The sequence below is a fragment of the Callorhinus ursinus genome, unplaced genomic scaffold (genome assembly GCF_003265705.2).
Source record: "Callorhinus ursinus isolate GAN/ISIS: 27379988/994484 unplaced genomic scaffold, GSC_fseal_2.0 scaffold31, whole genome shotgun sequence".
Taxonomy (NCBI): Eukaryota; Metazoa; Chordata; class Mammalia; order Carnivora; family Otariidae; genus Callorhinus; species Callorhinus ursinus.
In genome coordinates this window covers 11,430,460-11,442,603 of record NW_027397093.1, presented here as the reverse complement: position 1 = coordinate 11,442,603, position 12,144 = coordinate 11,430,460, and the positions used below count along the sequence as shown (strand labels likewise).

The 12,144-nt window shown below is 39.1% G+C and overlaps 1 protein-coding gene across 8 annotated transcripts in view; it reads left to right on the top strand.

The window, feature by feature from the left end:
* ADK (adenosine kinase) overlaps positions 1-12,144 on the top strand; it is a 492,673-nt gene that overhangs the window by 11,732 nt on the left and 468,797 nt on the right. Inside the window, exon 1 of one of the 8 annotated variants that reach the window (XM_073878792.1) lies at positions 9,650-9,815. The exons of 5 other annotated variants lie outside the window; for them this stretch is intronic. In XM_073878792.1, coding sequence (XP_073734893.1) covers positions 9,802-9,815 — 14 coding nt within the window. In that variant the 5' untranslated portion in view covers positions 9,650-9,801. Of the gene's footprint in view, positions 1-9,649; positions 9,816-12,144 lie in introns of those variants that run through there. 2 more of the 8 variants (XM_025850594.2, XM_073878794.1) reach the window with 2 other exon arrangements.

Below are 12,144 nucleotides of genomic sequence, written 5' to 3'. Positions count from 1 at the left end.
CCAACCTCAGATACCTCATCTTTTCAGCTTTTTACTGAGCTCTGAGCTGTGAATGAGAGTTTGTGAGAAACTTCTTGTTATGAACTGGCTACTATATTAAGGTTTTTGTCTAGCTTTGTATGTACCTGTGAAGTGAGTAGTATAGACTATAATGCTTTTCAAACTACATCATGGCTCAATTTGGTTGTAGCACAACTGGTATTTTATAAAAGGAAAATAGAATAGAAAATACCAGTGCATTGAATATGGTAAGCATTAGCATTGCTTTGTGAAACATTGTTTGATTAGGTATAAGTATAGCATACTAGGTTGCAAATAAATGTATTTTTCACAGTGAGTTTGGTTTTCTATACCAAAATTTAGTGGCTTAAAATAATAGCCATTTTATTAGAGTTCATGATTTCGTGGGTCAGGAATTTAGACATGGTTTGGCTGGTTGATTCTTCTCCATGTGGTATTGACTAGGATTACTTGGAGGTATTTAGCTGACAACAGGTCTGGTCTGGAGTGTTCAGATTGTCCTTACTTAACTTGTCTGATGCTTTGTTGAGGATAGCTGGAAAGCTTGGCTCAACCCTATTCTCTTCCTCTCCATGCAGTTTGTGAATCTCTCCGTGTGGTTTCTTCAGCCTCTTAGTTGGGCTTCTTATGTGGCAATTCAGGGCTCCAAGAGACCAAGCCAGGAGCTGGCAGTCCTCTTAAGGATAGCCTGGAATCTGTTATAGCATCACTTCGTAAACCCTATTGGTCAGAGGAGTCATAGGCTAGCCCAAATTCAAGGGGAGGGGACATAGACTCTTGTCTCCAGGAAACAGGCCATTTTTTAATCTGCTACAATTATGGTAAAATAATTTTGGAAAACATGACTGAATTATATTTCCAAGCTTTTATTTCTGTTATTGCCCCTTGAAAGATGATTACTTTTTATAGTCCCCCCTTCCCCATTGGAAAATATGTCTAGTTTTGGTTTCAAAGTTCAGAATTTAACTTAAATGAATATATTATTTTTCCATAAAATACTGAGTGTTTTTGGTTTTTGAAGAAAAGATAACAAAACTTTCTGTGAAGTCTTAAGTTTTCTGACACTACCTAAAAAGTCTATTTGGCATGAGAAAGGAGCTGCCCTCTTATAATGCCTAAAGATTACATTTGGATTTAATAACCCGCTTCACATACAGGCCGTCTGAGGCTGTTATGTTTTTGTTGAAAACAGAAAGAGTGAGAAATCTGCTTCTGTTCCCTAGACACATTCCACCACTTTTCAGTAAAGAAAACAAAAACGTTGAATAAAAGAAAATGGAAAACCGTTCCAAAATTTATAAAACAACCAAGTAGAAATGATTATTTCTTAGGACATTTTTCAGATAAAACTGCATATTCAATTTGGGACCATATTTATTTTTACTCTTATAAAGAAAATGGTAGAGACTAGGAGTTAAAAAAGGATGTACCTAAGGTCTATATAAGTAAATTTGTTTTGGAACCTTTTGTGAACATTTGTGATTTCAACTTCTGAGTCTTGAAAGATTTTGATAAGCAAGGCCTCAGTAAGGCCTAAATTAGATTCACATAGCTGAATGTCTAGGAAGGGGAATTTACTTAGCTTGATAGTAAACTTAGCCACTGCTATTCATTGTGTACCCCTAAATTCTAGCAGAGTGGTTAAAACATGTTTTTTGTCAAAAATCACCCTTGTGATTTTGACAGAAATGAAATTGTGGTTGAAATTTTGAAAAATTAAGAGATCTAAGTAATTATTTTTGGTTTTAATTAAGAATCTTGGTTAAATTAAAGATTAAAATGGCAATTCATTGGCATTTTCATTCATTCATTAAATAGATTTAATCTATTTAAGCATATATGGGAACAAAGGAAGTAATTTCTGAAAATATTTCATATGGTGTTCCATCGGGAAGCTCTCATTGGATCACTGCATCTTATGGGGGATATCATAGTGTGGTGTTCTGAAATTTGGGTATTTATAAAAGTCTCAGACTTATAGCAGACTTTCGGGGTTATTCCAGTGACACTATGTATGTACTGTAGTAATTAGCCCCAGTTCTGGAGTCAAACTACTAGAGTTTGGATTTCTGTTCTATAATGTGTGACTGGGCAAGTTATTTAACTCTGAGCTTTGGGGCGCCTGGGTGGCTCAGTCGTTAAGCGTCTGCCTTCGGCTCAGGTCATGATCCCAGGGTCCTGGGATCGAGCCTGGCATTGGGCTCCCTGCTCAGCGGGAAGCCTGCTTCTCCCTCTCCCACTCCCCCTGCTTGTGTTCCCTCTCTCACTGTCTCTCTGTCTCTGTCAAATAAATAAGTAAAATCTTTAAAAAAACAAAAAACTCTGAGCTTCAATTTCTTCGTCTGTAAAATGGCAATAATAAAACATTTCATATTTGAGAGATAAAGTGGGATAGTACTTGAAAGATATATAGCATGGTGTCTGGGATATACTATGCAGTCAGTAAGTTTTACTTACTATTCTCCTTATATACATACCTACAGCTGCTAGCAGTTGACTCCAAGAATGGTTCCTCTCTTGGGGTGCTGTTCAAATAAAACTGCATATTCAATTCTGGACATTTATTTGTAGTCTATCAATAGAAAACAATAGGCACAACGAAGTAAGAAAAATTAGAAGAAAAAAATGTGTTTGGCAAGTCTGTATCTCCAACTGTAACTTCTCCCAGAGCTCCAGTCTTCTGAGCTTCTCTTGTGCCTTCTCCATTTTAATAAACAGCACCATTTACCCAGTTTAGGCCAAATTTACCCAATATATTCCAAAATCTAGGAGTTGCTCTTGATTCCTTCCTTTTCCTTAATCTCTCATATCTAGTCCTCCAACAGGTTCTTTCTGTCTCTGAAATGTCAGTCTTCTTCTATGTCCACCACTATTATTTGTCAGCTCTATTACTATAATAGGCTTCTAATTTGGTCTCTCTCTTTCATGCTCCTGTAGTCCGTCCTCTACACAATAACCTAGGGTGATCTTTGAAAACAAAATTAGATCATGTTATTTGTCTGTTTAAAACGTTAAAACAGTGGCTTCCTGTCATGCTTATAAGAAAATCAAAACTTCGTAGGCTCATAAAAGCTAACATGATCTACTTCTTGCTCTGACCACAACATTTCTTCTCTTCCTTGCCTTTTTTCACATTGCTCTTCTAGCCATCATTTTAGTGCTATCAGTAATGACCTTCCTCCACCTGGCTTTTCCTTGTCATTCAGTTCTCTCCTGCTGGAAGCCTTCCCTGACTATCTGAAGGACCTGTTCTCTACATTGATCTGCTGGTTTTAATTCTGTGCATAACACTTAGGATCATTTGATGTTCTTACTGTTGGATTATTCATCCATATCCCTTCACTAGAATGTAAGGGCAGTTCATGTTCGTGATTGTAGCTGAATCTCTAGTGTCTTGAGCCGTCGAGTAGCTGCTCAATAAATATTTGTTGAGTTAATGAGTGAATAATTCCTAAAAGCTTGTTTGTAAGTACCATAGACCAGATCTGTAGTGAAATAAAAATAAGAAAAATCTATTCTATAGAAATTATACTTCGAAAGATTCCAGTAATACTTTGGGAAGAGCTGTTCTTTATTTTGTGATGTCCTTCAAACATTCTTTTAAAAATATTTTATTTATTTGTTTATTTATTAGAGAGGCAAAGAGAGAGCGAGCGGGGAGAGGAGCAGGGACAAGCTGACTCCACGCTGAGTGTGGAGCCCGACCTGGGGCTCGATCTCATGATCTGAGCTGAAATCAAGAGTCGGACACTTAATCAACTAAGCCACCCAGGAGCCCCTCCTTCATACATTTTTATGTTAAAATGCCCTTTCTTCATGAAATGGTAGCGGTATTCAATTGTATAATTTAAAAATGTATTCTTGGCAGCATAAATATTTGGGTAGCACTGTTATCCTATACTTCAGACTAGAGGTTTTCTTTGAGATTCAGAGATCTGTAGTTCACTGGAAATAAAGAAGCACTGTGTAGGTGTTCCGGGGAGGGAGTTTTGCTAAGAATTTTTACTAAATAAAGTTCAGTCAGTCAAATGTTATATTCTTCAGATTCTCCTGGGAAACAAATGGTCAGGTTCCATTTAAAGATTATATTGTTTGAATATGTAATGTTTAAGTGAAATGTGACATAAGAATCTACAGCTAATAATTAAAAGAAAATAAAATAGTAGACCTTTTATATGTAATGTCTTTGGGGAAGAGTTAATACATTTAGCAGTGTTTCTTGGAATAATCTTGTCCGTAATGAAAGCTAACTAAAATTGTATTAACATTTATCAACTCTTTAAAGAAACGTGAGTTGTATTGAGACACAAGTGAACGTTTTTCTTTCTTTTTTTTTTTTTTAAGATTTTATTTATTTATTCGAGAGAGAGAGAATGAGAGATAGCACAAGAGGGAAGAGGGTCAGAGGGAGAAGCAGACTCCCTGCCGAGCAGGGAGCCCGATGTGGGCCTCGATCCAGGGACTCCAGGATCATGACCTGAGCTGAAGGCAGTCGCTTAACCAACTGAGCCACCCAGGCGCCCAAGTGAACGTTTTTCTTTCGTTGGCCAATAAAAACTGAAATTTTAGGGCTTAAGATGTCACCTGTAACAAACTCCCTTGTGTTTCAGGTAAGAAAACTGATGGCAAAAGGTTATAATGTTCTTTGTTAGGTCTGGGATTAGAATTCCTATCTCCTTTTTCCCAGGTTCCTGAACCTTATGCTATGGCACACTACTTATTTTTAGGGAGACAAGAAATTTCTCTTTTTGGAGTAGGATATAAATGGTTTTAGAAGTATTATTTTATTAGCATCTTAATTTATAGGAAATGAGGAGATGTATTTTTAAGTAATATGCAGGGAAGGCATTCCATTCAGTGTTGTGACAGGTGGCCTCTTAAGGGCTATGCAGAGCTCTAAAAGTGGTATTTATGCTTTTAATTTTTGTCAAGTTAAGATTTAAAATTAACCAAGAAAATCATAAAGACATTTTATTTTTGTTATTCCTGTTTTAAACAGTCTTTTTACATGAAAAGATGAGATGTGTAAAATAAGCCCAGTTCCTCCAAAAATAAAGTGTAGTTTTGATGGGTTGTGATTTAAAAAATACATTTTAAAAAACAGAAGGAATAACTTTTGTATTTTTAAAATATTTCAGAAATATAATTAAAATTTAATAATATGAAAATTTTACATTAATAAAACCAATATATAGTAGGAAGTTTGCAAGGTAGATCAATATGAAAAAGAAAGTAAAAATTACACATAATCCCACTTTCCAGAGAAACCCATAATGACATCTTGGTATATTTCTTTCCCATCTTTTTTCTTTGCATAATGGCATGTATTTTTTTTTTAACACAGTCGAGATCATACTCTACATTCCTTTTGTTTGTTTATTTTGCTTCTTCATTTAACATATCATGAGTATTTTCCTACATCCTTAAAAGGTCTATGAAAACATTTTGTAATAGCTCCAAAACATTCTTCTGCAATTTATTTAACCATTACCCTATTTTGGTTATTTAGAATATCATAAATTTTTTTCTATTATTAATGCTGAAATGAATAAATGGGTGTACAAATTTTTGTTTACATTGTTCTATTTTATTTATGATAGTTGCCTAAAAAAGGAATTGGTGGCACATACTGCCAAAAAGCTTTCTAGAAATGTATTAATTTATACTCCCACTAACAATGTATGAAAGTACTTGTTTTATTGCATCCTTAACTGCAAACTGGTTGTGTTTGAAGAGAACTTTGCTATCATTTTTGGGCTTGAAGCATTTGTTGAAAAATGTAGTAGGGTGGGTCTACGTATTTATTTAGGCCACCCGGAGGCACTTAGCTGTTCGGCGTTAGTTATCTATTTGTTTTTATAGTGGCTGACCAACCAAACTGTTAAATAAAATAGAGTATTTACTTATCTACCCAAGAGCAAACTGTTCTGACCCACTTATCTTGATGCACCGATTTAAGCTATAAGGAGGTAATGAAAGTTAGAAATTTCAGTTGGCTGCTTTTTCCCTGAAGTGAAAAGATTACATTTGAAATAAGTTACTTAAAAAAATTGATAAAAAGAAGTTTAAGTAGGGCGCCTGGGTGGCTCAGCCGGTTAAGCGTCTGCCTTCCGCTCAGATCATGATCCTGGGGTCCTGGGATGGAGCTCTGCATCGGGCTCCCTGCTCAACAGGGAGTCTGCTTCTCCCTCTCCCACTCCCCCTGCTTGTGTTCCTGCTCTCGCTGTCAAATAAGTGGCTTAGTCGTTAAGCGTCTGCCTTCGGCTCAGGTCATGATCCCCGGGTCCTAGGATCGAGCCCTGCATCAGGCTCCCTGCTCCACGGGAAGCCTGCTTCTCCCTCTCCCACTCCCCCCGCTTGTGTTCCCTCTCTCGCTGTGTTTCTCTCTGTCAAATAAATAAAATCTTTAAAAAAAATAATAAACTCTTAAAAAAAGTTTAATAGTACTCATTAGCCCTGTGTGTGTGTGTGTGTGTGTGTGTGTGTGTGTGTGTATTTGCATGTGAGAGGGAGGGAAGGAAGGAGGGAGAGATGGGAAAAACTGGGTAGAAGAGACGGTAGGGGAAGATTAGAAAAAGAATAAAAGGCTTAGGAGAGAAAGAATAAAGATCTGCTTTTGCATGGAAAAGCATGTCTTTACACTTGTCGCTACCTGATTGACTCTGAAAGGACAATCACACATGAGCCCTATTTGCTGAAATAACATTTTAATGTGTATATCTGCTGAAATGAACTCTGGTACCTAAATAAATTTTAAAAGAATAAACTTTTTGAAAGTTGCATTGACTGAGTAAAAAACATTTAAAGTTTAGATTATTAGATGAAGAGGATGTGATATGGCTTTATTTTGATTAAAGATTTGAATATTGCAGACTCTTTAATGACACAGAATTCATTATATTTGTTAAAAAATAAAATTTCAAGTCTAGCTGTTTTGGTATCAAAATTAACTTAAAAAAACCTTTACTGTTAAAAATCAAAAGTGGGAATCACTGAAGTATTTTAGGCATGAGGAAAAGTGCATTTTATTTTTCATAGGGCCAAATTCATTTTCATTTCTTTTTCTTTTTTTTTTTTTTTAGATTTTATTTATTTGAGAGAGAGCAGGAGCAGGGAGGAGAGGGAGTAGCAGGCTCCCTGGCCCAACATAGGGCTCTATCCCAGACCCCTGGGATCATGACCTGAGCTGAAGGCAGAAGCTTAATCGACTGAGCCACCCCAGGCACCCTTCATGTTCATTTCATATCATGCTTCCCAGAGATGTAATTTTAACCCGTGTGATTATAACAAAGTAGTACTTAACCTCATGTGCCAAGGGCCCCAATAGACGCTTTACTAGAATTTTTAATTTTCACAATGCCCTGAAAAGCATGTAATGGGTAAACTGAGGGACAGATAGGTTAAGACCAGCCCAAGGTCATGGAGTCAAGCAGAGGTTCCAAATACTGTCTGTCTTGCTACCTTTACAACCTTGCTACTTAACATGGCCCATGGGACCAGAAGCAATTGATTAGATCTGGGTGCATAAAGAACTGGCAAAATCTTGGCCACAGAGACCAACCCTTAACAAGATTCTCTCAAATGATGATGTATGCATAATAAAGTAGCACCATACTACATTGCATATTAAAAATTACATTGAGGTTTTGAAATCCTTTCTAAGGATTATTCCTGATTTGACTTTAGTTCATGTGGGCTGTCAACATTTTCCACAAGAGGGGGAGGGAAACTGTTGAATTGTTCGTCTCCTTCACTTCAGATTGCTATTCTGCAGCTTCTTTGATTCAGATCTTTTTTAATCCAGAGGAAGAACTGATTTGTCTGCTTGTGGGTATTTGGTCAAACTCTCGCTCAGCCAAGCATAGTAGGTTTTTAACCGTCTTTCGTCCTGGACTAAACGCACCAGATATATAGTCCATGGGTTCGTTCTGGATAGTCATTTACCAAATTAAAGAGAACAATGCTAAAAAAAGTATTTTTGAATGAAACTGGAAGTCTTGAAATATTTGGTGTTTTAGATGGTTAGCAAGGAACCACAGATCTGTATAAACTGGTCTCCCTGCTGATTTCATTTTGCGAACATAATTATTCTGTCAGAGGGGCAATGATAGGTAAGAAAAGAAGGAAGTCTAACTTGGACAGTAGGACAGCAATGTCCAGTAGAAATGTAATGCAAGACACATATGTTTTAAGTTTTCTTGTAGCCACATTAAAATAGTAAGAAGAAACAGTTTAAATTAATCTTAATATATTTTATTTAACCCAGTGTAGCAAAGTATTATTACAACATGTAATCAATATAAAAATTATTACTGAAATACTTAATATTTTTTTTGTACTAAGTCTTGAAAAATTTGGTATTTTATAATTGCAGTGTCTCAATTTGGGTGCTAAATTTTCAACAGTTAAAAAGTGAGATATAGTTCAATGAAAACAAAATTGTGTTTGATGGAAAATATTTTACATTGCTTTGTTTTAAAATTTAATAAAATAAAGAATTCAGTTATTTCGATCACATTGGGCACATTTCAGTGTCATATGTTGGGTTGTGTTTCTAATGTAACTGATTTCAGACCTATGGAATCGATCACACCCTATATGGTTAGTAAGTGAATGCCACTGGAGGCTGTAGTGTGTTAATATAAATATTACTTTACTGAGAATAGAGGGAATAAAGAAAAGCTGTTTAGGTCATAAAGCTTATAATGATTTTTCTCCCTCCGATCATTACCGCAGTTGAAATTTACCGGTCTTATTAGTGGTTCAGAATCAGTTTCTTAATCCTTTAGCCCCACTAAATTGTAAGGTTAAGGCCAGGAGTTAGGGTCCTTCCATTTTTCCCCCCTCTATGGCATTAGATGCTTGCTTCAGAGCTTTGCATGCTTTTCAGAAAAGTGTGGTAAGCACTATGAGTGGGCTAATTTGACCCAGAGGCTTTAAAACTTTGTATGTGTACCTGGATCACCTGGTACTCGCTAAAAATACCAGTATCTGGGCCCCACCTTTCTGGATTCTGATGCACAAAGTTTACAGTGGGCTCTGGACACTTCCATATTAAGCCGTTCTAAGTGTTTCTGAAGTCCAAGAACGTCTGGAGACCACCGGACTCAGCAACTGATTCTTAAAGGCTGCGAGTTCGAATTTAACACAACCTGCTGCTGTTGCCACGCATTCGATTTTCCCCGGGCTGAGGTTTTCCCAGGAGGTTGCTGCTTTTCTTCTGCAGATGGGTTTTCCAGGCTGTTAAACCCCATCCCCTCAGACTGCCCTGACAGCGTCCCTGTCCGAAGTCCTATTAAAGCGACCTGAGCTTGCAGAGGTAGACCGTCGCCATGTGACTGACCGGTTGCCAGTTGGGGCGGCCATTTTTGAGGCGGGCACCCAACCTCATGCCCCAGAAGCCGAGAATAGGGGGAACCTTGTTACTAAGACTCAAGATGGCCACCGCGCCCGCTAGCCACTGCGCTAGCCAGCGCGCCAGGCAGCGGACACTAGACACGCGGGCGGTTCGCCTCGGCCGGAGGCGCGCCGGTCTCATCTCCGGCCGCCGGCCGTGGGCGGAGCGCCCGCCCCCTCCCGGCGCGACCAATCAGCGCGTGGGGCCGGCTCGGCGGGGGCCGCCAGCGTTCGGGGTGTGTGAGGACGCGCTCCTGGTCGCCGAGTGCCTGAGCAGAGGAGCAGTTGCCGTGGTACCTGCTGCTGCTCTTGCCGCTGCTGCTGCCGGTGCGGACGCAGAACATCTGAGGCGAGCGCTGGTGCGTGGGGCTGGAAAGTGAAGCCATGACGTCCATCAGGTAATGAGAGAGGGCGGCAGCCTGAAGTGCTCGCCTGCTGGGCGTTAGCCTCCCGACTGCTGAGAACTGTCGCCCCTTCTCTTGAGTGGTCTGCAACCTCCCCGTGGCACGGGTACCCCTTACGTTGGAGGTTCTCTCTGCACTTTTCATTTGGTCATTTCTCTCAGAAGTTTTTGGGTCTCTTGCACATGGCGGAGCCCTGTAACTAGCCGCACCGCTGAGGTGACCCCCGCCCAGATTCCAGGGCTTGAAGTTTGCTTGTGCGTGTAGTGGGTTTCTCATGAAAAAAATGCAGCTGCCTTCCCCCCCACCCAGGGGTCACCCAGCGCCTGAGGAAGTGTGACGTGGACCGTGTGTGGCTATGCCTGCATGTCATGCCTTCTGACAACTTCGTTGGTGGCGGTGAGCAGACCAGCATATTTGGCCCTGCTCTGATGCAGTTACATAGCCCCTAAGTTGCGAAATTGTGTGTCCCTAAAATGTTTGCTTATGACTGGAATTCGTATTCTGGCTCCCCAAGGTACCATCTGTTTACCTACTTGGATCTGAGCGTCACAAGTGAAATGACTTTTGTGAGATAGTAGGTATATAATGAGAGCCATGAACTGGAGACTTAACCCCAGTTGCTCTTCCAAAGTTGTGAAGGTTCGGGTTTTTTGTTTGTTTTTATTTTGTTAATGGGGACAGCTTAATGGTCCGCTCCACTTTCTGCAGGTAGCATTGACTGAATGTTTAACTATGCTAATGTGACTATTTATAGAAAGAGATAAATTGCTTTATTTACCCAGTGTTCTGAACTGCCTCTTTTAAAGTAGACCTTGGCGTTCATTGTCCCAGGGAAAGGGAGGCTCTAGCACAAATTGAAGAGAATAAACTAAATTAATTTTTGGCTTGTGAGCTGCCAACAGTCTAAGCCCTGATGATATCTCAGTGGCAATTTTGACTGTATAATATTCAAGAGATGACTTGGAAACCTAATCCTCAGGTAAGATAAGGTAAGATGCAATTGTGCTGAACTCGGATACAGTTTCTTTCTTAAATTATATAATTTTATACTAACATAGACAAAGAATACTTACCTCATTATGCAGAAGGAGAAATCCAGGTGCTAAAACTTGGGGACCTACTTCGAAAGGTTTCACAGTAAGTTATATTGGGATGTGGGAATCTAGCTTTGAATGCTAAGAGTGTTTTCAGATGAATTAACATCATGCTGTCAAACCAAGTTAATCTCCCCTCACCTCACTCCCACTTCCATTCCCATCCTTGCAGCCTGCTGCTAATTAGGAGTGTGGGTCAAATACTTTCTATGTTAAGAATCAGTTCTTATGTGGGGGCGCCTGGGTGGCTCAGATGGTTAGGCGTCTGCCTTTGGCTCGGGTCATGATCCCAGGACCCTGGGATCGAGCCCCGCATCAGGCTCCCTGCTGGGCGGGGAGCCTGCTTCTCCCTCTGTCTCTGCCTCTCTCTCTCTGTCTCTGACTCTCATGAATAAATAAATAAAACATTTTATTAAAAAAAAACCAGTTCTTATGTGGACTCAATTTTAATGGACCATTAGACAATGGTCCTGACTGCTCTTCAGTGGAGAAACACAAATCTAAAGCTTCTGTTGCTTGGCAAGTGACAACCGGAAGGGTATTTTAAAGTAGGGGTTCAATGGCTGTTGTGTTCAAGACTGAATTAAAGATTGACATCAGCCTTATTTGACTTATGGAAGGATTGATAATTGCTAATAGATAAATTTTATGGTTGTTTCTTTAGATGTTAGTTTGTATTTTACATAGTCTTGAATTACAATGATGACCCCCCAAATTTTTTACTTTTTATTTTTAAAAGATTTTATTTATTCATTTATTTATAAACAAATGTGATTTAATATTATATATAATATAAATATATATAATATAAATATAATTTAATAATATTTATTAGTTGACAGAGAGAGAGCGTGCACAAGCAGTGGGAGCGTCAGGGAGAGGGAGAGGGAGAAGCAGGCTCTCTCTGAGCAGGGAGCCCCCGTGGGGCTCGATCCCAGGACCCCGGGATCATGACCTGAGCCAAAGGCAGATGCTTAACTGACTGAGCCACCCAGTCACTCCGACCCCCCAAAATTTTTTATATGTTATCTAAACCAGATACCACATTTGCACCTGAGGAAACAGACCAAGAAAAGTTGAGTGCCTTGTGCGAAATCATTTAGTGGCAGTTAGATATTGAATACAGATGTCCATGATGTAGTGCATTGCATGATGCTTTTATAGAAACAATATACTTAAATTTCCTGAAAAAGCTGCTTCTATGGATAAAAATTGTCAAGTATTGTGAG